At 40.8% G+C, this 25,804-nt stretch overlaps 3 protein-coding genes across 7 annotated transcripts; 1 reads left to right on the forward strand and 2 right to left on the reverse strand.

Annotated features, from left to right (window-relative positions):
- Positions 1-148: 148 nt before the first annotated feature.
- Positions 149-6,956, reverse strand: LOC148739345 (solute carrier family 2, facilitated glucose transporter member 8-like). 2 transcript variants are annotated; one of them, XM_088751170.1, is made up of 4 exons: positions 6,678-6,956; positions 4,470-4,676; positions 2,520-2,823; positions 149-1,924 (listed from the first exon to the last, which is right to left on the reverse strand). In XM_088751170.1, the coding sequence occupies exons 1-4, from the start codon at positions 6,927-6,929 to the stop codon at positions 1,173-1,175; spliced, it is 1,515 nt and encodes a 504-aa protein (XP_088607296.1). In that variant the 5' UTR covers positions 6,930-6,956; the 3' UTR covers positions 149-1,172. The 2 variants fall into 2 exon arrangements, with proteins under 2 accessions (XP_088607296.1, XP_088607297.1); XM_088751171.1 differs by lacking the exon at positions 4,470-4,676.
- A 622-nt stretch (positions 6,957-7,578) lies between these two features.
- LOC111329457 (solute carrier family 2, facilitated glucose transporter member 8) lies at positions 7,579-18,791 on the reverse strand. Of its 3 annotated transcripts, none has more exons than XM_088751174.1 (4): positions 18,400-18,791; positions 10,035-10,241; positions 9,547-9,850; positions 7,579-8,796 (listed from the first exon to the last, which is right to left on the reverse strand). In XM_088751174.1, exons 1-4 carry the CDS (start codon positions 18,400-18,402, stop codon positions 8,054-8,056), a joined length of 1,257 nt encoding a protein of 418 aa, XP_088607300.1. In that variant the 5' UTR covers positions 18,403-18,791; the 3' UTR covers positions 7,579-8,053. The 3 variants fall into 3 exon arrangements, with proteins under 3 accessions (XP_088607300.1, XP_022789905.2, XP_088607301.1); XM_022934170.2 differs by lacking the exon at positions 18,400-18,791 and adding an exon at positions 12,096-12,514; XM_088751175.1 differs by lacking the exon at positions 18,400-18,791 and adding an exon at positions 10,461-11,285.
- Positions 18,792-18,973: 182 nt separating this feature from the next.
- LOC111329441 (solute carrier family 2, facilitated glucose transporter member 8) lies at positions 18,974-24,865 on the forward strand. Of its 2 annotated transcripts, none has more exons than XM_088751177.1 (4): positions 18,974-19,080; positions 22,143-22,349; positions 23,010-23,313; positions 23,540-24,865. In XM_088751177.1, exons 1-4 carry the CDS (start codon positions 19,018-19,020, stop codon positions 24,253-24,255), a joined length of 1,290 nt encoding a protein of 429 aa, XP_088607303.1. In that variant the 5' UTR covers positions 18,974-19,017; the 3' UTR covers positions 24,256-24,865. The 2 variants fall into 2 exon arrangements, with proteins under 2 accessions (XP_088607303.1, XP_022789883.2); XM_022934148.2 differs by lacking the exon at positions 18,974-19,080 and adding an exon at positions 19,557-20,185.
- Positions 24,866-25,804: the final 939 nt, after the last annotated feature.

Genomic DNA, 25,804 nt, shown 5'->3' on the forward strand with positions numbered 1-25,804 from the left:
TCAGAAAGTAGGTTGACTTTTGGTGGCTTCTCTGTGGTTTTGCCTTCAACGGGCGTACGATTTTCAATAGGAGTAATCACTTGGGCCACCAGTTGGGTAGGGTTTCGGCTTGTAAGCTGGTCATGGCGAAAACTAAGTTTCTGCATTCTTTCTGCCTCATTACTAACTTTAATCACGCGGAATAACTAACACAACAAACAGTAACGTTCTCCTCGACTGTCGTTTTTCACCGTCTTGTTTTCCTCGTGGGATCCTTTTCTTTTTTTAATCCCATAATAGTCACCTGGGCTAGTCCCGGTTACTCTCGTCCTGCTTCCTACAATTTCAATATTGACGAGGCAAAAGCGAACTCTATAACTAGGCCTGGAGCATAGTTTTAGTATTCTGGAAGTTATTCTTTCATCAGAAACTTCACTTGTGAGTTTTGAAAAGTTATTTCGTAAGAGTTGAAACATAAATCATAAATTGGAATCAGAGCAGTTTTCATTATTTCGCTCATAGTGACGGTAAGTTTATTTCAAAACATGAGTTGATTTAGCTTCTTGCTTTCGTCAAGTACTTGAGAGTTTATAAACAATAGCCTCCATTTGCTCCAAATTACGCACGGATATAGGTCCGCGAACATTATTTGTTCCGAGGTGCGAACAGATTTCCTGGGAAAACTGAGGTGAATTATAACAAAATCAAACTGCATTTTACTGTAATCGTTGCAGGTATTTTCATGCTACATTATCTCACTGTATTTTTTTTATATATTCACCACGGTGTCGGGTACTAGTGGTGGTTATTTACCTCGCTGCTTCATGACCAGCTTGGAGACGCGGTGGCCTCATGGTTAGTGCGCTCGACTCTGGATCGAGTGGTCTGGGTTCGAGCCTTAGCCTGGGATACTGGGTTGTGTTCTTAGGCAAGATACTTTACTCTCATAGTGCCTCTCTTCACCCAGGTGTTTAAATGGGTACCGGCGAATTCAATGCTAGGGGGGTAACCTTGCGAGGAACTAGTATTACATTCAGGGGAGAGAATAAATACTCTTAGTCGCTTTATGCTACGAAAACCGGATTCAAACGCCGGCCCGATGGGCCACTTGGCTCGTAAGCAGTCTTCACCGTTCATCTTTTTCCTGACTTGATAAATATCCACCAGTAGCCAATGACATTGATTGTTGTTAATTATTCAATTCTTTCGTATGCTTGTCTAACCGATCTGTCGAAAAGATCTTCAATCTCCTCTAAGGTTTTACCCTTTGTCTCGGGTAGAAGGAGATAAACAAACATAAAACCTAGCAAACAAAAACTAGCGTAAACCCAATAAACGCCCTGGATGGTAAACGCAGTGGCCATGGAGTGATAAGTTTTAGTAACAACAAACTGTGTAACTCCGTACACTATGGTCGCAAAACTGCAGGCAAAGCCACGTGCGCGGAGGGGATTTATTTCTGAAATCAAAACCCACGGGAGAGGTCCCCAAGCAAAGGCGAACATTAAATTGAAGAGAAATATAGAAGAGGTTGGAAACCAGGAAATCTCTTTGGCTAAAACAGAGAGTCTGGTGGAACCAGGAAAAGCGTCTGCGTCTCTTGCAGGGCCACTTTCAATTGGAGGGATGTAAATCTCAAAGAACACACCAAGTGCTATTAGGGACACACACATTGCGAGTGCAGATGTCAACAGTAGCTTTCGTCGTCCTATTTTGTCCACGAGGAGACACGAAAAAATGTTACCGAGAAGCTGAGAAATGCCCACAGATATTGCAACAAGCTTCTCGTTTGTAATGCCCGCAACTTTGAAGACATTTGCTGCATTAAAGAGCACTGCATCACTTCCAGAGAACTCTGTAAACATAAAAATCCCGACGCTAATGATCAGGGGCTTAGCTATTGTGGCCGTTCTGATATCTGCAAACTGTAGACTCCCTTGACGATCTGAAAAAAGAAGAAGAAAAAAGACATGAACCTTTAGCAACTAAAAAGAAAACTTTAAAAAACTTCACGAAATTGTTCTTTTGATTTAACATGGTTGTATTGACCGAACGCTCAACAAGTTAATTTTGATTGTTTTTTGTGCAGTTAGATAAGTCTTTCAAAAATTTACTTGTGCTTTTTTATTCAGCTGCACTCGAAATCACATGGTGACCTGTACTAATAAATACAAAATAGACAGAAAAAAGTAAAAGAGTAAACATAAAAAAAATTAAACTGAATAAAAGAAACTAGACAGACTTTTCAGTCATCACAATTGACGTACAATTATCGGGCTCTCAAAGCAGATTCAATCTCATTTTGTAGGTGTTAACTCATTTTATTAGATTGGATAGTGGAAACGGGGCAGGTGAAACAGCCGGTCTCTTAAAGTTCCACGAGTTCCATTGGAGGTCAATTTGGTTCCTTGGCAGGCTGCACCTTCAGAAAATTTTGTCCTTAGTCTCACCGAGAAAATGTGCCCCCCAACTTCACTCGTCCTCTTCTCTTTGTCTAGGAAATATGCTCCTCTTGAGGAGTGATACATTTACATTTTTACCTAAGGTGTCTTTAATGGTGGAACATTCCTCGTCTACATCTGCTTCAGGACCTCGTAGCCACAATAAAGCTTCCAACGCATCAACGGTTCGGTTTTTTCCCAATAACCAGTGAGGGGACTGGGGCATGGGAATCATCAGAATAAGGACGAAAGTTGGTGGAATTGCACCAATACAAGCCAGCCATCTCCAACGACACAGGACGCCAAGTGCTAGGGATGTCAATATGCCTAAGGTGAAACTCAGGCCTCTGAGGTTGGCTAACACCCCACGCACTTGGGCGGCTGCAATCTCGGCAACGTACACCTAAGGGGGAACATGTAGAACTCAGTTCACAAAGGTAACTTGAGAATGAGCTACTGTTTATCCCACAACGCCAGTGACACATAATTAAAAAAAAAGAGAAATAACTGGTTTGGCAAAAATACGTGGTATAATCTCCGGTGCAAAAGGCATTTTGCGATTCCCAAATGTAGGACCGAGCGTTTCAAAAATAGTTTTTTAGTAAGATCATGTATTAACAACGAATTTTACTGCTCGGTGATCATGAGTTTTGTAAATGAGATCGATGCCGCTGTATATATTTTAACATTTCAAGCTTTCATCATATTTATAGGATATTATTATTTATTTAGGACTTTAATACTATCATATTACTATTATAAGTTATATCTTATACTTTATTGTAAATACACAATTCAGCTCAGTGGCTGCAAGCTTTTTAAAAATAAACTATCTATCTATCTATCTATCTATCTATCTATCTATCCATGCTACAGTCCAAACTCCACGGTAAACATTCTGACGAAATAAAATCTGCGAAACTTTTTAACTATCCAAAACTGAGGGGTAACAAATTGACTTGAACAAAGGGGAGAGACGAACCTAAGACGAATTCTGTAATTTTAAATTCAAATACGAAAACGATGTTTCTCTTAAATGTTTGACGATTTTCAAGATTGGCAGAATCACTTAAGCAAAGGGTAGGTAAGGTAAAATCTCCACTCGAGCCAAGTAAATCATGCAGCAGAGGTTTATTCCGGTGAAGCGACTTACCACTCTCCCCCCCCCCCCCGTCCCTGAATGAAATGCAGATCCATCACAAAGTTACCCCTCAGCTTTTTACCAGGCTCCCTAACAATTCGTCGGTAGCCACTTGCACGCCGGGGTCGAAAGAGGCAATGCGAACGTAGAGTGTTTTGTCCAAGGACACAACACAACGACCCCACCAAGTCTAGAACCCAATCCTCTCGAAATCGACTCCGGCCATTGTCTCCCACGAAGCAAAAATTCATCAACACTCTTTCTATTCCTCCGTTTCTTTTCAATACAAAGGCAGCAGCGCGACGGTTTATGCTCTGAAATCCGGTGGACGGGTTTTTTTTTTTGAAAACTGGCCTGGACAGAGCGTCTTGTTTTAATGCTAGTGACTTCAGTTCCCATATTTCATACTGTTTCTCTCCATGTAAGTGTAAGTATAAATTAAATGGGCGCTTATCATCTGTCAGGGAAGTCTAACGAATTGCTGAGTAAAAAAGGGGGAAAGTTTCTAAAGAAACTGTGGTGCTGCGTCGGTGGGGGTAACAAGGTAATTTGGTAATATCAGCTAAGTTGAAATCGTAAACTGGCCACCATAAAGAGTTAAAAAGCTGACGTTTCGAGCGTTAGCCCTTCGTCAGAGCAAAGGAATTGCTGGGTAGCCTGGGATGGACTAGCGTCCCATTCAGGCGGAATGAGAAAACTTCCGGTTGCTTCATGCTACGGAAACAGGATAAATTTCGGCGGCGTAACAAAATTTGGTTAGAGTGTAGGCCTGACTTCACCTTCTTTTCACGAACCACAGTTCTCAGTAAAGGGTCTCAATGGAGTGATCGCTTCTACGCCGAACGTCCAGATTTTTTGGCCGTTTTACGGCTAACGGCTGCCCCGATGGAGACCCTCTCAATACTCACCGGAGTGGTGAAGGAGACAGCGCCACACGCTACACCTGTGATAAACCTGCCAGAGTAAAGCATGGCCACACTCTGGGTATAACTGATTAGAAGCCATCCAAGGACGAAAGGTATGGAGCACATCATCATAGTGCCCTTTCGACCAAACGTTTCAAGCGCCCATCCACCAATCGCACATCCAATGACCAGACCAAAAGATATCATGGACTGTACAAAACAATAAATGAGGATCGAGAACTTTTATCAACAATCTCTGGATCCCTTTTACCAAATTAGCCTAGTAAATTACATTAAAAAATTTCGATCATTTTCATTGGGTAATCCAAAGTGGAGTTGTGTACACTATTGGGGGGGGGGGATGTTTAGTTTCAATGTTTTTTTTTAATAATTTTCTGGAGACGCATTTTAGTTTGAACCCAAACTTGCCCAAGTTGTTTCCTCTTTCGTTTCGACTTTGGATGCAATAGCGTTCCTTGGCTAAAGGCAAGTAGATTACAGATTAAGGAAGACGTACAATGTAGCTCGGAACAAGAATCTTGACATAAGCGTTTTAGTAATGAAAAGTTTTACTCTGACGAAAGGCTAACACTCGAAACGTAAAAACGCAAAAACTCTTTACGGTGGGAAATTTATTTTACTGACACAGTTGATGAAACCAAATAACTGTATCTTGTAATACGATCCATCAACGCAGCACCACAGTTTCTTTATAAACGTTTCCTCTGTTTATATGTTATAAGGTATGGCAAGAGAAGAAGTTGATGAATGTCGGAGACTTTGTTATTCGTGCGTGACGCATGTCAGATGAAGAGTGTGAACATTATGTTAACAGCTAGAAGCACCGCCTGTAGTGATTTTAGGACATTGATCGGTTTACATGTCCAACGCAACCCTGAATGACCTATTAAATCAGTACTTAGCAACAACTAACCATAACGTAGAGAATATCGTATAAGAGAGTGATTTCTTACAAATTTTGCAGAGTAGCTTTTTACGCACCCGTTGTAAAGAAGCGAATACGAGAGTGGAATAAAACAGTTTGATTGAGTCTAATTCGTTAGAATTCTATCCCTAGTAAACGGAGCAAAGTTTACGAAATGACAACATTTCTTCAGGACTAATGATCATTTTAAAGTCTGTTTTAAATCTCGCCCCACGCTGGGAAGTTATTTCTATCTCTAGCTCTCAAGATATAACACGGTTATTTATCGTATCAGTGGTTGCAGGTTTCGGTTTCAACGTTCAGGTTTTCAAGCCGTTGAAGTCGCGCAAACCACAAGCCACTAAGTATAGATTACGAAAGTGTCCGTTGACTGTACTTTTATCATGAAAACTACTATGCGTGCCAGAAGGAATTTTTTCTTTTTTTTTAGCAACCAAACCGCTAATAGTGAGCGACAAGGCCGCAATCGTTGGCACTTTCGCTGCTAAAATAATAATAATAATAATAATAAACCCTCTGGCACCCAAGGGTACCGGAATATGTGACAACGTAGCAACCGCTAATCCGACCTAATCAGCATGTGGCCTCCATTCCACCACGTGGTAGTTTTGTACCGAAATATATGTATGTCATGGGCATCTAAAAAAAAATCATTTGGATATATCAACAAAGTTGAAATGGTAAATTGGCCTCCGTAAAGATTACAAAAGCTGACGTTTCGAGCGTTAGCCCTTCGTCGGAACGCCTATTCGCTCCGACGAAGGGCTAACGCTCGAAAAGTCAGCTTTTTTAATCGTTACGGTGGCCACTTTACCATTTCAACTTTGTTGATATATCAATTATTTCGTTACCCCCACCGACGCCGCCCCAAACAGTTTCTTTAGAAACTATCAGCCTTTAAATAAAAATCAGAGACGTGACTTGTGTTTCAGTTCTTCACACCTGACTTTGCCAGCTGAATGCTGAATGAATCTTACATCATGAGCTTTTTTAGTTAACGCCCGTGCGATGCACTTAGATGTAACAAACTTATCAGTGCGTGACATACTCTACGACGGTCTTTCAAGATGGAATATCAGATGATTGTCAAGTGATATTTATTGCCTTGTGATAAGTCTGTACACGAATAGGAAAGTGAATTGTCAGTTTTTGAAAATATTTTTGTTTCGTTTAAAGAGGGATATATTTGGCCTATTCAACGGCTCGACACCTATGAAATTAGAAGTTTCTCCAGTGAATTGAAATAAAACTGAATTTAAACTTACTGAGAACCAGGATCCTTGTTCAACGTCCAGGCTGATGGTGAAGGATGTATCATCGTTTTGTAAATCCTCCAAAGCAGAGGATGAATATCCCAAACAATAACCAAAGCTGAAGGAGGCGAGAGCAGCAGGGAAAGTGGCAAGGACCACTCTTCCGACTCTGTTTTTATCTTTGCGTTCATCGAATTGAAAAGATTTCGAGTGGGAGTTTTCGATTTGTAACTCCGCCATTTGAGAAACTCGTGATTTTAACATATGCTAGGCTAGGAAAAACTGGATGAATGAGCGGTAAAGAAATCTTAAACTATGCAGGCCAACCCGTGGGGTAGACCCCCGGGGCAGAGGACACTAGAAGGTGTAGACATTGCAAGATAGTAGGGAAAGCAAATTTTCAACTTTATTTCGCGTATGTTCCTGACCACCCTGATATTACATCGTATTTTTTGCCTCGCTCAACGGATAAGAGGAAAAGACTCTGAAAACTATTTGCTTCTTACTGGAATATGGCACGAGCCCAGGTGTGGGGATGGTGTTGTCACAGTTATGCTTCTCCCTTGGGGCTCTTAAAAAGCAGTTGCTCGAAATGTTTTGACAAACGCACCGCGCGCCTCGACTCCATGGGGTGGCCGCTGATTCCCTCATCAACTACTCTCTACTGCAACTGTAATGGTTTTTTTTGTATCTAGTGGCCAAACTCACTCGTGGTCCGTAACAATGAATTGTTGAAAAGCTACACAGATTCAAATCAAAGCCAATCGCGACTTGAACTTGCGTTTTTGCTTGTTTTCACTTTCTAGACTAATTTGGTGCACGAAACTCAATCCAAATGGGAGTGCGTTCGACAAACCCTTGGACCAGATCCGAGACACCAACATGTCCACCAATGCAGCAATCAGACACTATGTTAAAGACTCCACTTGATTTATTACATCCAAAAATTGAAGAAATATTCTGAAATTTTGATCTTATGTCCAATAGATTTCACGATAAATAACAGAGTTCAATAATGATCATAAAAATACCAGAAATTCTGAAACAGTCGCGTTCTCATGTAAAATATTTCTAATTTTCTTCCACTGATTTTTTAATTGCACTTGATTGAGAGGCTATCCCACAGCGAAATAGGTTTATCATTACTAAAATTGTTAATGCTCATCGCGGCTATGGAGTGAAATAAATGTTACACTCGTCGCGCTGACACTACTTGGGGCTATTTTCGCGGGAAACAATGCAAAACTAATTGAGCCGCAAACGGTTACAAAAAAGCGTGGAAGGGAGTTTTAAAAGTGCCACCATCCGCCTTCACAGACTAACGAGGGATTTTTAAGCAGCAAAAGTCAAATTTCATCGATTACTCCAGTTCCTTGCCGAAGTATCTTTCAGGGAATCCGTTCATACTGGTTCTTTTCCCCCTCAAAAATAGCCTCAATCTCCTCTAACGTTTTACCCTTAGTTTCGGGCAAGAGTATGTAAACAAAAACGAAGCCAAGGAAGCAAAAGCTGGCATACAACCAATAAACACCTTGAATAGTGAGTGCCACACTCAGGTAATGATACGACTTTGTGACTGTAAACAGTGTTATCCAAAATACCATGGATGCAAAGCTGCACGCAAGGCCACGGGCGCGAAGCGGGAATACTTCAGAAATGATAAGCCACGGCATTGGCCCCCACGCAAAGGAGAATGTCAGACCGAATACAACAACACTTAAGATTGAGAGCCAGGAGATTTCATAGGCAGAGACTATGCAGCTGTGTAATGGTGAAGCCGTTCCATTACACGTGTTTGGATCACTCGGGGGAATATAAATCTGAAAGTAAACCCCTAGTGCCAAAAGAGACATGGTCATTCCAAAGGAAGCAGTCAAGAGGAGAATTCGACGGCCAATTCTGTCGACGAGAAAACATGCCGCAATTTTACCAATAAGCTGGGCGAAGACAATTATAAAGGAGACGAGCTTTTCTTCAGAGAATCCTGCTGTTTTGAAAATATCTGCAGCATTAAAGAGCACTGAATTGAATCCTGATAGTTGTTGTAACATCAGTAAGCCGACGCTGATAATAAACGGCTTGACCATCGCTGACGTCTTCAAATCTGCCAACGTAAACTTCTCGTGACGATCTGTTAAAAAAAAAATTATAGTGATCACCGTTCAGTGTAACTATATCACCCTGAAAAGAAGCCTTCTATGGGACCATGTTGGTGCCTTGTCTCTGGGAGCAAGCAGGCCCTTCCTAGGTTTGGTGCTACTCTTCATTGGGAACATGAGAATGACTGGGAGGTCCAAAACAGGCATAAAGATTTCAAAGAAACGAGGAAAGAGTATGTGAACGCTTTTCTTTTCAATTGCAATTAAGATATTGAATACATTTTGTGGACACACGTTTAGTAAAGTCCTGTTACACTGACATAGGAGAGATGAATTCAAATGCAGTTAAGGACAGCGCAAAAAAAAGTGAACAAAATTTCGTGTACACGCGCAATAAGAAAATCGACGGGAGGGTTAGAAAATAATTAAACCCCCTTCTGACTCTGGTATGTCAGCTGATAATGTCCGTGGCTGACAGATCGTCCTCAAAATTTCCCATCATAGGAGTTTCCCTCGAGACTTCGCTCCTCGTCCAAATATTCATTTTTCGAACACTATCTCATCCAATGACTGTCAATACATGAAAATAATATATGTGAACTGCAGTTTCAGAAATTAATATGAAAGCGATATTCGCAGTCAGTGAACACTACTTTAGTAGTAGTGAAAAATAGAAGGCCTAAAAAAAAAATTTCTCAGCCGCAGACATTACCAGCCGACAAAGCGGCCGCCTGAAGGGGTTTTTATTTACTAAGAAGAAACTGATGCACCATGAACCTCACCTAGATTGGCCTTCACTGTACTACACTCTCCTTGAACATCAGCATGAGGACCTCGGAGCCATAACAAGGCATCCATAGCTTCATTGTCGAAATTCTTTCCCAAGAGCCAGCGGGGGGAATCTGGTAAGGGGATCATCAAAATGAGAAGCAGTGCCGGGGGAACTGCACCTATAAAAGCCAGCCATCTCCAGTGAAACAAGATACCCATTGCGTAGGCTAATAAAGCGCCAAATGTTAAAGCCGGTCCTCTAACGGAGCCTAATGCACCACGCACGCGTGCAGCTGCAATCTCGGCAATGTACACCTAGGAAAGATAAATCGGATGAGTGAGGTAAGAATGGCCCTTGGAAATAGCATGGATTTTGGACTAGTTACTTCTACAGTTTTGTTGACCGAGACGACGGTAAGGTCTGTAGGAACTGCTGGCAAAATTAGCCGGAATCCCTCAAGAAACACATGTTGTAAATGATAAAAAAAAAAAGACTTACTGGACTAGTGCAGGAAATTACTCCACATCCTATGCCTGTTAGGATCCGTCCAGCGTAAAGCATTTCAACATCCTTAGCGTAGCTAATGAGAAGCCATCCTAGAACGAATGGTATTGCGCACAACATGGTGACAAACTTCCGACCAAACCTTTCCATCGCCGGACCACCGACAGAACATCCAACAATGGCACCAAACGCAATTGATGACTACAAGCAAAAAAAAAAAAAAGAAAGCTTAAACTCCAGTCAGAGCTGGGATGATTGAACCAGGGTTGTAGGAAGGTCGAAAACTCGCGTTTTAAGGAAAAACTTTGAAAGAAAATCTCATTGACTTCACATTATCTAATCCCTTCTCTGTAGTTCTCATTAGTGCAGGATCAACTGACTTTATCCTAACTGAAAAGCTAGCTGTAGATAGTATATTACAATGGAGAGCCAGCCTCGGTGCTTCGCTCCAAATGGTTCGTCAGGATCGAAGGCTTAACAGTGGCGAGGACCGAGAAAAATCCGTTCGCACTCTCTTTCGCTTGCATCGACATAGCTTAGTGATGAATTTGGATTAGCAATATATTGACAGCCAACAGCAGAAAAACTCTCATCTCTATTTTTAGTTGGTTTTATCCCTCTGCGTTTTCTGGCAATCTGCCCTATCCCTCCGTTAAAGCCCGGTGCCATGGCCAGGCAACTGAGAGTTGATTCTCGCGTGCTTGTCTCGTGCGAGTCTACTTCGAGATAAAAACGATGAGTGATGTAATGACACAACGTTAAAGAGTTGAAAATAGCTATTGCCAAGTCACGTGAAATCTGTGAGTGAAATAAATACTTTAATTCATGAAAACTCTGTAAAGAAGCGATTCTTTAGCTAGGTGACCTTCGAAAGTTCGACGGTTATGTTAGGTTCAAGGTAAAATGAGAAAAATAAATAAGTGAGTTGTGCGTCAACTTGGGGAAAAGCCATCTCAAACGAGCTTCAGCGGATCCACGCACGTGCCGCGAAGATAAGGTGTTTGCTCGTGCAAAGTGGTTCTTGCTGAGTGATTTATATGAGTTAAGGATGGCTCAAAGATTTTTCCAAGGGACTTCTCCGTTTTGTAACCAAAAATAATCAAAGAAGTATATGCCTGCACAAACAACTCACGTAAGAATATGACCGACACAAACAACTCACGTAGGAATATGACCCGAGATTTTAAAAAAGTTAATAAACGTACGGTTCTCTTGAGATACGCAAACGAGAGAACAATACAAACGAGAATGTTGTCAAAATATTCTGAAAAATAATCTTATGTAATTATTTTAAGTTATTGTTTTACAAGTCAATAGCTGTGGGTAAATTTTTTCAGGACCATTGTGTGTAACTTCAGTACGTTTCAGTTTTTCAAGTATTGGAATATATCCAGATATATTATTTCTTCAATAACAGTTTTGGATTCTGGTGCCATTTTCATACGTACACAACCAGCTAAACTCTTATGTAATAATCGCTTCGCGCAATTGTAAATGCGATCTCTATGGACAAGGTTGGTGAATGTAGCAATTAGGTCAACCAACTCGAAAATCGGGTGAACAAAAATGCCATTAGCTTTCCACTTGTATTACACAGAGCTTTGGAAAAGGCTGAGAAGTAAAAGCTCTTATGTAATATTACATGAACGTCGAGCGATACTGAGTAAAGACAGCTCACTATAAGTAGTTATAAAGTAGGCCGGTGAATTTAGAAATCGGGCCATGAGGCTTCAAAATAGGGCGAAAAAAATGCCCCTAGCCTTCTACTTGTGTCGCACTGAGCTTCAGAAAAGTCTAAAAAGGAGATCTCAAGAGACGTTCTCGTAACGTGACTGACAGGTGATTCTCGCGTGTTCGTGACAAAAGGCAATCAACTGCAAAGCTGTGGTTTCCACATTTAACAGTTGACGGTGCATATGACAAATCTGCTGTTTTCTTCCATATGCGTCGTTCACCATTATCGCTTATAATTGTTATTATATCCATTTTTTTTTTTTCAATATGTGCATTTCTCTTGAAGAAAAGAAAAGAAAAGAAAAATAATTTACAACTTACTGAAAACCAAGATCCCTGTTCGCTGGATAATTGGACATCGGAAGGTTTATCGGCGTTTTGTAAATCCTCCAGAGCAGGTGAGGAATACCCCATACAAAACCCGTAGCTGAGAGGACCAAGGGCTGCGATGAAAGTGGCAAGAATTGATCTTCCAACTGTGTTTGTCTCTGTGTCTCCATCGTACTGACAAGAACTCTGACTTGTGATTTTGACGCGAATGTTAGACATTTCCAATGATTCGCTTTCTTTCAGCTGCTTAGCATTGGTTAACTGAGAACTCTCTGCCTGTAGAAACTTGATATCGACCAGCTGAAGGTCGCAATGTCGTAATAACTATCTTTCATGGCCGTTCAGAAATATGAGCTGTACAGACGACCGGTTACGTAACTCTGTTATGTAATAGGTCACTCTGTGTGTAGATACATGACGTATGGATCCAGTTTTATTGTCTGCTGAGTCACAACCCCTGGCGATAGCGTAGTCTTATGTAGGGTCAATAAACAGCCAATTTTTTTTGGGAAAAAAAACAACAACACGAAAGGAACGTGAACCGTACTCGAATTAGTAAAAATCAAGTACAATTTTGACTTTCTTTTTTTTGACGAACTCTCTTTCGATGAGCGTTGCGTGACATCACAAAAACGGCTGTCGATCCCTCATCACTCAATTTGTGTTATGATGTCATCGTTTCTTTTGAGCAGTCCATCGTTTTCTACCCACGAGGGTGTGAAGAATCCCTTAGTGCTATCCTCTTTTTGTCCATCCCCTTCTTTGGAGAAAAGTGGAAAATAGTGCGTTTTCTCTGAAGTTTCCCCTGTGAATCTGTTATATCGAGACTAAATCGGAAAAAAAAGAGAGAGAAGCTAGGCCCTTTCAAGAGGAATTGCCGCGCGGGAGGAAGCACGTACAACATGCAACAATATCTCCAGTTTATTTCTGGGGGCATTGGGGTCCATTAGAAACGGCTACACCGTAGAGTAAATCATCTAAAACCACAAAAAAATTCGATCATAACCGAAAGCCGCATTCAAAACCGAAAAATCCAAGTTATTGAAAACACGAACAGGAGGAGCATAAAGAGGTTTCGCGTCTGTTAGAGATCAGCTGACCGGAACGCAAATAGGAAAATCCGAAAACCACCTCGGATACCAAACCCGAAAACCATTAATATTTTTAACAAAACCGAAAACCAAATGCTAAAACAACGGAAAATCCGCAAACTACAATGAACACCAATTGAAACAACGAGGTTTTTTGTTTTAAGGAAAACCGAAAAACCGATCTGAAAAGTAGCCAAAACCGCAAAATCGAAAATCCCAATGCCCCCCTCCTTAATCGCGCTTTGAATAACCCAGCCCGGATCGTCAATGAAAATATACCAGCATGGCATAGTGTAAAATAAGGACTGGACTAGAATATTTTTTAGACCATTTTGGAACATTTTTTGGACCATTTTTGGACCATTTTTTGGACCATTTTATAAGAGGGAAAGTATACGATTAGTACTCAGGAAGGGGTGGGTGCATTCTATAAGTAGTGAGGGAGGGGCGGGAGGCAGAGTGTTATTACCCAGGGAGGGGTGGAAGGTGGTTGTAATTGTAAACCCTACTGGTTAATGGGCTCCTGGCGGCGGTAACCGACCGGCAAAAACACGCAACTATTGATGACATTCAGTTTTTATTTAATATATTAACAAATATTTACAGCAATAACACCTACAATATTAATGGAGCTTTTACTCGATCGTACAAATTATTTTAATCGGTCCTAAGCCGGTTGCTATAATGATGGAATACGAGTGTTTTGATTTCCCTCCATTCGGCCTTGATGTTCAGGTTTAGATCTCCTCGAATTATTGCATTGCCTCGATAGAATACAAGCAGGTGAAGCCTTTCAACATTTTTTACCGCTTTTTCCCAAGGCAGCGATTGATATCGCCGAGGGGCTTGAATTTTTGCATTCAAGTAGCCTGAGGATCAGGCTCTCTCTCAAGGGGAGGGGGAAGGGAAAGGGAAGAGAAGGGAGGAGAGGGGAAGGAGAGGCTCCAACACAACACAAGGTCCCAAATAACTAGTGAACAAAAATAGCTTGAAACTTAGCTTTAAAGAGTTACTCGCAAATATAGGCGGGAAAACGCCCCGCCCCCAACTAAGGGGAAAAGCACTAAGAGCGAGGTTGTATCTATTCAAAAAATTGATAAATATCCATGAAATTAGCACAATGAATGAGTTGCCAGAAATCAGATTCTTGTGTTTGCTCAAAGACTTCTGGGGGTCACCACGGGGCAAACATTGCAAATTGCTAAAAGGAAACATGTGGCGAAAGGTTGTTTCGACGTCCAAAAAACGATTCGTTATTAGTGCTAGAAGTAACTAACTTCAGGCAATCAAGGATAAATGTCTTGCATATCTACATAGGTTCAGTATTTTTACTGGCGCTGGACTAAAGATATTATTGTTCACACTCCTAGATTAATGAATGCATGTACACTTACGTTTTTCTCGTTTTGATTGTCAGTCTTGTTAAAAAAAAAAGTAATAGTTATAATAATAATAGTCATAATGATAAAATCACCAGCAAGTTCTTCAATCGTAAAATAAGACACACTGTGCATTTTTTTTTTTTTTTTTTTTTTTTGTAGTGTATCATTCCACCGATATGCGCCTAAAATGTCGACCTTGGTTGTGTTCGTCACATAAACTCAACATCTTGACATCTTGTCGATTTTAGCTCCAAATTTCGTACCAAATCGAGGAAAGTTCAAGAAAAGGTGCAATATCTACGTGCTTGATGGTTGTCTGTGCAGCATCGTATGCCTAGTGGTGTGTTCGTGGGGTCACAGTGTCGTATGTCTTGCCCGTTTCTTGTTGCATCATTGATATCTAATTGTAATGCGCAATTGAAATTTCTTGTATTGATAATTGCGCAATATAAGTCAATAAATTATTAATTATTAAACTGTTATCATGCATCACCAGCATTCAGACTTTTGGAGAAAGACGGTTGAAAACAGACTCACGACTAACGTATTTTCACCGACCAATCGACTTTTACTGAGACAAAACTGATTTTCTAATTTCTTGAATGAGTATACTTTTCTTTATGAGTTAACGCAACACTGCTCAGCAAGATAAATAGCCCCCAGGCTATCACGGTGTCAGAAATAACGTTTTTCAACCAAAAAATTAGAATTACTAAAACTTTTGAAATTTGTGGCAAGAATTCCGCGTAGAATCAGCGCAGTAATTTTCCCATTGATGATATCGGGACTCCAGTGGACTGAATAGATTCGGGAATAGGTGAGCTGTTAAGTAACTCGGCCCTATTGGAAGTACTCGAATAAATCGCAATTCCAAAGTTTTAAAACAAAATAAAACTAGCATCAAGGGTCGCGTGACGTTTCAGGTCATACTTCCTATTAATGATCGATGGGCCCTACTGGGGATTAAATCAGTATAATGTTATCGCTTATAAAAATAAAAAAGGGGTAAGATCAATCTTCTACATAGGGAACCAATTACGAGCTCCAAGGAACTCTCTGTAAAAGGTAGATAGATGCCTTTAGTTTTGTATCTTATGGGTTGATAGAATGGTGCGAGTCCTCTGCACTAATCACGATCCCCCTGCATCGCTACAAATTAAGGGAGAACGGTAACTCATTGGCGCGAAGCTGGGCCCAAGAATATGGTAATCTAACGTATCTCGTCTCGAACTCTGATAGACTTTTCCCTCGCCCTCGCAAGCTAGTGTCCGTCTTATGTCCCATGCACACCGGCAAGACACGTGCAGTTAAAACTAAACCTGGTTGAAAATCGACAACAGAAAATTGTATTTTCACCTCTGGTTTTTAGCAACTGTTACTTGAATTTTCATTGCGCTAAATTTGGAGACGACAAACATCATTTCTAGCAACTTTTATGAAGGAAACAGTTTTAAACCGTGTTGTAGCATTTTAGTGACTGGGACGAGCGCAGACTTTATCACTCAGCGGAGCAAAGTGAGGCAAATTTGATACTCGAGCACTTTCAAGACCTTTCAACACTCCACTTAAAATTAAAATTGCTACTCTCGTATTCGTGTGTAAAAATACTCTCTGTTGTTCAGTTCACTTAAGTGGCGTACCGTCTTATTGGTCGCTGCCAAGTGAAGATCGAAGAAAGTTAGTGCATTGACGCGTCAGTCAAACAATCAATGGATGTTCACGTGACGCAAAACGGACGAACGGACCCTCGGCGACTCAGCGGGAAGAAATAAGGGGGGAAGGGGACCGGGTGGGGAGGGGTAATAATAATATATCGATTTCTATAGCGCATTTCCATGTAAATGCTCTAATGCGCTTTACAATACTGTGCGGGGGACTTTTCCAGATTGCCAGCGGCAGTTTATAGTTAATAAAGGAGAAATTTTACAGATGCCCCCACCCCCCATTCCCAGTAAACAGGCCAGACCACATCTCAGTAATCTCGTGATGTGGGTTCTTTCACGTCCCCTGCCGAAATTAACGAATTAATAGGTGCAGGAGACGGGACATCTGGCTTTACGTCCTTTCCGAGAAGACGAAGCAATGTGAGTGAAGCGTCTTGCTTAAGGACACAACGTCAAACCCCAGCCAGGACTTGAACCCGGGCCATCTGACCCAGAGTCCAGCGCACTGACCACTGGACTACTCACTCAAGGGGTAGGGGATGGTCGGAGCTAAACTCAGTATTTCTGAAGTCCAAATTTTTATAAACTAAAGCTACTGCAGTGAGTTTCGTCAATGTAATTGTTTTGTCTGACTTTCATCAGAGGACGTGCTTAGCTTGTCTGACCGACATTTCCTTGGACCCACGCTAGAGTTCTTGCTTTGGCTTACGCGGTCAATGATATTGACTCAACTGATCGGAGGCATAAGTGCGTTGTCTTTCAGGTGACATACTTAGAAAAAAAAAATCAATGAATTAAGTAAAATATGTGAGTTTCTTGTGAAAGTGTTTGGGTTAGCGTTCTGACAACAAATATTTAATCTTCCAAGGTCAGCGTGCCAGCGTGCCAGCGTGCCCAATCATGCCTACCGACTGTTTAATGTAAAGGCGTGCGTGTGCTTTAGAGAAAAGTGATAATCAAAAAGACATAGATCGATCAGAGTTAAAGTCAATCATTCAGAGTTACCCAGAGTGAAGTGAATTTGGTGTACCATGAATGATTTGATGTAGCACCCTCGTTCCAAAAAGTGCTCCCTTTGTCGAATTTGTTTTTGCTGATAAGCGCGGCCCACTAAGCGCCCCTATTCTGTTTCAGGGATGACACCGCCACAGTACCTTCCCTCTCAGTATATTTGTTACTTTCATAGTTTCTGTAATCATCACTTTTTGAATAAACATCAGCAACATCAAAATAGAATAAGCGCCCTGGTTTTGATTAAGCGCTCTCCCCAACGGTATTACAAGTAAATAAGCACCTCGGGCGCTGAATCGAATTATTACGGTTATGTATTAGAGAATTCAGATTAAAATTTGCTTGATGCCTTTTGATCACTTTACGTGGTGAGCTCTACACCTTGTTTTCCCAGTCACTGCGACCCACAAACGGAAAAAAATAAATGAAATTTTTAATCAGACGATGCAATCCAGCATTACATAACATTGTGGCAGTTTTACATCTTTCTCAACACGAATCATTCTATGTCTCCTGACATTCTCGTGTTTCTGCTGAAAAATATAGATAGGCATGCATGACACTTTCATGAATTTTGCCAAAGCCAGAAGAGTCAGGATAATCAGCGGGGCTAAGTCCTTTGTAGCAATCAAGCTCTGATATGATAGACTGTTAGTCATCAACTTAATATCGTCTAAATAAATCCCTTCTCTTGTCCTTTCACGTCCCCAGTAGGCACACTATTTACGTCATATTATAAAATATATTTTCCATGTTTTAATTTATACCGTATTATATAATGTGAAAAGGTTATGTAACCCAATCTCCTGGGATAACATGTCTCATTCCACGAGCTGTATTTTTCCCCCAGAAACACCGTTGCCCATGCCATGGAAATGAAGATGACAAGAAAGTGTTCTACATAACTTTGTAAAATCGCACGGAAAAAGAAAAAAAAACCGAACCAAACTAATCATTGTGATTTTAGCGGATAACATAACACAATCTCTTAATGTATTGGATCTGTTTAATACAACACCGTCAAGTGGAAGTATCACTGCAAACTTCACCAAATGCTTTGATTCTCTCTCTTCTAGTTTACACTCTGATAAAGGGGATTAAAAAAGATTGTAATTACTTTCGACACTCGATTAATTGTGCTACCTACCATGGTAAGATGGCTTCAAAATAAGTAGCGAAAGATTTGTCGACTGGTGCTTTAGTTGGTGCTCTTTTTCCACTCCAGTCACTGTGAAGCGTTTGTTTTTGCCAATCGGAAGACGTTTTCATGGAGCTCTGCCACCTGAAGTCTGTCTAGATCTTCCTGTTTATCACACAACAGTTTTTACCGGATGCTGGGTTTGGGTCGAAGACGGAAAACTACTAATCCGTGAAAAGATCGTTGAAATTAATTCTTTAACTCTCATAATGTAGAGTTAAGCGAACCATCTTGGACATAAATATGAGAGAAAAATAGTAATGACAATGATGATGTTAATAATAATAATAATAATCATCATCATCATCATCACAATGATGGTAATAAAACATTCTTAACTAACATGCATTCATCATCTTTGTCGATTTTCACGCTCCAACACAGGGCAGAAACTTACGGAATCCGATGTGACGTAAGCACTTATAATAGTCGTACTCATTAAAGGTCAGGGTCATCTTTTACGCAATACTCAGGGAAAAATTAAAAAAAAGAAAAAACGTGGTTTAAGGGAAAGAGGTACGTGACCAATTAAATTTTTCAGTCTTAAATCTTACGGAGATCCTGCAAATGTTCATATGCTTTTGTAAATTGTTCCTTTCGGCGAGCAGTTTAACGGATCGATATGATAAGGTAAAGTTGCTCGGTAAAAATGAATCCCAGGTAGACCTTGTCTCAGAAAAAGGATTCTTGAAATCTGAGTAAAGTGGATTTGTTGCGTAAATTTTGCAAAAATAAATCAGCGAACGCCTGCAACGAGCAAACCTATGAAATTTTTTTCCTCTCGATTTTGATTTCTCTTTGGCCTAATTTTCTTTTAAATATATTCGAAATTCAAAACGCCATCTTATCCTATAATTATTTCTCAGGCTAAGTCTCTCAATCTTGTCATTATTACAACCTTTAATTGGTAAAACACATGTATTTCAGAGGAGTCCCGTTATCTAAAAGGATTGTGGTTTCTCTATAGTCATATTGCTGCCTCGCTATAAATTGTTTTTATCATAAATACTTGTAATTTTATTTATAGATCAAAAAAGCAATCTGTAACTTGAACTTACGCACCTTTCCATGTTCTCTACGTCTAAGCTACGTCTTTGTCATGTTAATGACCTGATTACTGACCACAAAACGTTAGTCACACTCGGGCAGGCGAAAAAAAATTTCCTAAAGTGCTAGTTTACTTGAATTATCAAAAGTGATACTCCACGTTTTTATCGCCAAATGCTGTTTCGTAACTGGCTGCCTAGCAAGCATTCAAATGATAAGATCACAAGTTTTAAGGGATGCCTTAAAGAGAAGAATTCACACGCTACGGACAAAATAGATTTCGATTGATCTTTTTAGAGCTTCCTACTTCCCATTACGTAAGCACAATTATCTTATAATTTTATTCCAAAGTCTTCCAAACAGGCTATCATGTTGCATTGCACACCAGTAGTACTCATAAATGGAAGTTTAGCTCGTTTCGCAGTAATAGCGTTCGTTTTAGCGAGTTAAGATGACATTCAAGATGGCTGAGCCCTGCGGCCAAGCATACGAAAAATCTCCTCAGTCCGATAGAGGAAATCGTGAAGAACGAGTTAGCAGAGCAATCGTGGCTGCGTTAATCGCAGCGCTTGGTCCAGTCAGCTTCGGATACTGTATCGGATATTCATCGTCTGCTTTGGAAGATTTACAAAACGCGGATAATTCTTCAGTTCTGCGTTTATCCGCAGATCAGGGATCCTGGTTCTCGGTAAGTTGGTTCGTGTTATTTTATAAATCAGCTGAAAAAAAGGAACTTGTAAAACGTAATTCCCCCGGCTTTTCAAAGTTCGAGCCGGCACCATGTGCCATCATGACTACTCGTCAAAATTGTACTGGCTAGATGATTGGGAATCTTTGAATGAGCTCTCGGTTACTTTTCGTTGTAGCAGTTTCTTGAATTACAGACGTCTATGCTAGGATGAAGGCCCAGTAAACCACGTTTGCATCAACTTTAGTGCCTTTTGTAGTAAATTCAATGTTGGAGCACAGTTGCTTCAAACGATCATTCCAGAAGTGATTTTATTTACAGACTTGATTGTCCATTACGTAGCGGCTAAACTTGATCTCATGTTGAGGTGTAAATTCTGAACTGAACAAAAGAAATCTTAGCACGAACTCAAAATTTAACAATTATTAGCCGTAGAGAAGGTAAATAGGGGAAAAACTAATTTACTTTTGGAAAATACTCAATCGGAAATATGAAAATCTCGCGCGCAGAAAAAAGACTGGACAAAGTTCTACGACGTGGCGCTTTCTTAGGGACAACTTTGACCTCTGGATGAACTTATTTGGCTGTTTCAGTATAGGACCATGCTATGAAACGTAAGGTTTTAGAACTTGCTCACACTGTAAAATTAAGTGAAATCTGAATGTTTCCTCTAAAAAAATTTAGTTTGCAAGGTAAACAATTTCATCATAACGAACCCTAAAACGAAAGTTTGTTGTCATTTTGTGTTGTTAGATAAAGACATCTCGTTTGTTGATGAAATCTTTCCTCTCCGGAAAGCCAAGTGAAACAGGAAGCCGTTTTGTTTTTCTCTTTGGCTGCCAGGAGGTGAAAATAGTTCTTGGCCTCCGAGCTAACCAATCAGCGCGCGCGAAAAGCTATAACCACATGTGTGGGGTATAAACTTGTTATCTTTAAAAGCATCCTACTTGTATCGAACGTACCATTGCAAGCCTGTGGACGCTCACAGCATTCCCAGCCTCTTGTATCTCCTATTGTATCTCCTATTGAGCCAATATTCTGAAAATTGAATTATGTAAACGGAATCACAGTTTCAGTGGTTGCCACTCCTTGGATGATTTTTTCATTCAAAGATTTGTTAGTAGTCAGCAGAATGTATGATCTTTCGTAAAATTCGAAGAACTCTAATTTATACATTCTTAGCCTGTTTCATACGATTAGTAAAACGCAACGCCGGACTGAAAAATCAAAGGAAAGCAAGGGTGAGGTCAAGTGAAATAGAGAGCTGACTACTCACAGTTCAACACATGAGCTTGTTATCCTATTCATGAGGACAGAGCTGAATAACGTATACGCATGCATTAGGTTTTGCCGCGGAAACACGGACTTTGAGTCGTTCGCATGGTTGATTTTCTATTCTGTTGCTTCGAGGTGTCGTTTTCCTTGATTCTTTTCTTTTACAGAACAGCCTTCAAAAACTTGGTACACCCCCTAAAAAATTTAAAATATTAATTTTCTCCTTGAAACCTCTGGAAATAGGAAAGTGCCTTCGACAAAAACAGAGTTCCTCGGTTTTAAAAGTCAACCCTTATTATTTTCCGCTAATTTCGCTAAATTTTAGACTTAGAACACTTGAGCCCGCGTTGTCGACCGCATACTTTCTGACGTAGCTTTTCGTTATTCAGCTATGTCATTCATGAGCTTTTCTGAATCAGTCAAAAAATTATAATACAGTGAGTGCCGACATTTTAGTTAAAAGAGGATTTTGACTCCAGATCTCAAATTCCACCAGTGCCACCTTTGAACAGACTAAGCGGAATGAAACTTATGTGGAGCACCTGTAGCTTCGAAGTTAAGGTTATATAAACTGTTAAGTTGAACCAAGCATAGAAAATCAATAACACGATTATAATTCAGCAAAGTGTTGCCAACAATTACTTCAACCACAATTCTAATCTTTTTTTTTTCTTGTTTTTAGTCTCTGATCACCGTTGGCGCTATTTTTGGCAGTTTAGTCGCTGGATGGGCGATTGACAAGCTTGGTCGAAAGGTTACTATAATGTCCTGTGTAGTACCTTTTGTTCTGGGTTGGCTCCTCATCAGCTTTGCTCAAAATGTTGCCATGCTCTACATCGGCCGAATAATTTCAGGTTTAGCCTGTGGTGCGATCTCGTTGGCCACCCCGGTAGGTATCATCCTGAGCCTCGCTCACGGTTAGCAGCGGCGTGTGAAAAAGATCATGCGCAAAAAACGACAAGGATCACGCGAAAAGATATCATTTTGTAGGCTTACGCGCTCTTTTGCTCATCTTTACTAGCCGTGGACTTGGTCCTCCCGAACGGAGCCCGGTGCGATAATCATTAGGCTATCACAGTTTTTCCACTGCCTAGTGTCATGGGGGGAGTTAGGGCCGCAGATATTAGGCTACGTTCGCACTTGGTACCCGAACATTGGTGCCATGGGCACCGGCACTGGTGCTGTGTTCAGAGTCTGGGTACCCTATAAAACAGGGCCGGTTTAGTGCCCGAACACAAAGTCAAGTTGCACGGTGCCCGAATTCTGGCGTGGGTTCTTGAAAAAAAGGTATGTTCACATTATTGCCCATCAAGAATCGTACTCGGGCACCGTGCTCGAACACCAAGTGTGAACGCAGCCTTAAACGTTCCTACTTTGAAGCCAGAGGTTGCAAAAAATATCTGATATTTAGCCTGAAATCGCTGAACTACCCTTTTGGGAAAATCGTGACGGTCATACTACCCTTGCTTGTAATACTTTGACCACCGGATGAAGTTGGACAACTTCGTTTCTTCCTTATATCAGAATAAATTTTCTTTTCAATTTTTAGGTTTACATCTCAGAAATCGCCCCACCTCGTCTGCGAGGCACACTAGGCACGTTTAACCAAATGGGAATTGTATCGGGCATCTTGCTGTCTTTCATAACGGGCCACGCCCTCAACTGGAATTGGTGCGCCATAATAGGAATAGGGTTCCCAGCCTGTTTATTGATATTGATGTTTTTTATGCCGGAAACTGTCTACTGGCTGTTGGCTCGTGGAAAAGAGGGACACGCCTACATGACAGCAAGATGGCTTCGAGGACCGAAAGCCGACGTGGGGAAGGAAATTATGGAAATAAAAGATAGCTTAGGTAGGAACACTTTTCCTGGCAAATTAAAATAAAGTCTGAGGCTCGATTCCTCGTGTGGACTCAGAATTTTCTCTTTGTCCCACCATCGAGACAGGGCGAAAAACACCTTTCTCCAAAGTAAAGCTCTCTACAAATTCTTTTTGGATGCTTTGTGATTTTATCTTCTTTTCAGATCTCACGCATTCTTTCATTCATTCATTCATTCATTCATTTTTTATGCCACCAGAAAAGATGGAAAGGATGTCAATCCAGGAATTTGTCAAACCCAGTCTTCTACGTCCGTTCGCAATCAGCTTGACCCTTCACTTCTTCCAACAGAGCACTGGTATCAACGCAGTCATGTTCTACTGTGCCACCATCTTCCATAAGGCCGGATTCCAAGACAAAAGCACTATGGTACCGATTTTAGTAGGCATCATACAGGTCGTTGCAGCCGCTGTCTCTGTTGTTATGATTGGTCGAGTGGGAAGGCGTTTCCTGCTTATCGTGGGTGGGGTCGGAATGGGCATCAGTCTTTTCAGCCTGGGGTCTTATTTCTACATCTCAGTAAACTCTCCTGTTACTTACTACGACTTTGATCTTTCGTGGGTGGCTGTCACCAGTGTTGCCGTATACATTGTCGCATTTGGTATGACGTGGGGTCCCTGTGCCTGGCTCATAATGAGTGAGATATTTCCAGTGAAGGCTAGGGGAACAGCCAGCGGCTTTGCAACCCTATTAAACTGGACTTGCGCTTTTACAATTACAAAGACATTTCCGTTCTTTATCGATACACTCACAGCAGCGGGAACTTTCTGGTTATATGGAAGTCAGGCGATCCTGGCCGTAATATTTGTATACGTTTGCGTTCCAGAAACGGAGGGAAAATCCCTTGAGGAGATTCAAAGGTACTTCGAGGGTATAGAGAAAAAAGAGAAGGAAATACGAGAAACCTACGTGTGAGTCCGGAAACGCAGGACTAAAAGCTATGCGTTCGTGGGCTTTTCGATTGAGAGTGTTATAAAAGCATAAAATCACCACAGCCAATCAGAATTAGGATCGGCTTTACAGGAAACTAATGAAAATACTTGAAACAAGCTCAATTGCAGTGAAGCAGTTGACTTTACATCTGATTGGTCGAGAGAACGGCGTGAGTTCTCGACCAGTCACAGAGCACGGGAAAGCAAAAGGATAACTTTTGAAACTCAGTTTAAATTTCATTTGCAGTTAAAAACTTGAGTTCCTTCTTGAGGAAATTAGGTTGGCTGTTGGTTGGTAGTTAATAATTTAAAGCAATAGAATAGCCCTCTAGAAAATTCTGTTAAAAAAGAGGAAAGGAGTTGTCATCAGGTAACATTAAACTTTAGACTCCCATGATCTGATTATTTCTCCCCTCTAGCTAATACACATTCCCTTGTAAATTAGCAACGAGAATTTGGTATTTAGTAAAATGAAACGAAATCGTCGATCCGGAAAAGAGCAGAATTTATAATCAAAAGGACGATCAATTGTCTCCGAGATTTAAAAACGCCTTTTACTTCGTAAAAGAATAAAAAAGTTAAAAGACAAATTAGACATGCGAGCATACCGTATTTATTCGATTGAACGCCCGACCTCGAATAAGTATCCACCTCGAATAAGCGCCCACCCTGAAGGTAGAAAAAGTTAGTAAGCGCCCAGCCTCGAATAGGCGCCCACACCCCCACCACCCCACCCCCAAAAGTACTTTTTAAGCGCCCACTCAAATAAGCGTCCACCCCCCTCCCCCCCCAAAAATAATGAAGTGCATAAGAGGAATACGGGTATTCGTTATTATGGTATTTCTTTAATGGGTTACAATTTCTAGTTTCATTTCAAAATTTTGGAAAAATTTTATGAGTATGTCGGAATTTTTCTCAAAGTTTTAACTGAAATGTCCATGTGGGCGGAAAGTCCTTCAGTCGCCAAAAAAAATAACAGGTGAAAATAAGCGCCCACCTCGAATAAGCGCCCTCCCTGAAAGTCCAAATTTTAAATAAGCGCCCAGAGCGCTTCATCAAATAAATACGGCATATCCTCAAAAACGCAAAACGTGCGGAGGAATGCAAAAGAAATCGCGCCTTGTTTTGCTTACTACCGCCATGGAGGCCACACCGACAATCCTATTCATTTAGACATAAGGAACTATCCTTTCAGGGATAAAGGAGCACGTTTCTAAAGAAACTGTGTTGCTGCGTCGATGGGAACAACAATGTAGTTTGGGTTTTGTCAACTGAGTTGATAATAGGACAATCACATGACTTTTGGAGGTTTATTCGTGGCCGGAGTAACATCATTTGAGTCTGAGCGGAGCGAGGGTGCAAATGATGCCGCGAAGAACACAAATAAACTATTTGCCCGACAAAAGTCATGTGATTATCATTATTATCGATACACAAGGCCAAATCGTACAAATTAATTTAATAAAATATATATCAGGGCGGCAAATGGTATTTACAGCCCGCACTTTGCTGTTTGGCCCGCGAAAAGGAGC

This window comes from Stylophora pistillata, chromosome 2, assembly GCF_964205215.1.
Source record: "Stylophora pistillata chromosome 2, jaStyPist1.2, whole genome shotgun sequence".
Taxonomy (NCBI): domain Eukaryota; kingdom Metazoa; phylum Cnidaria; class Anthozoa; order Scleractinia; family Pocilloporidae; genus Stylophora; species Stylophora pistillata.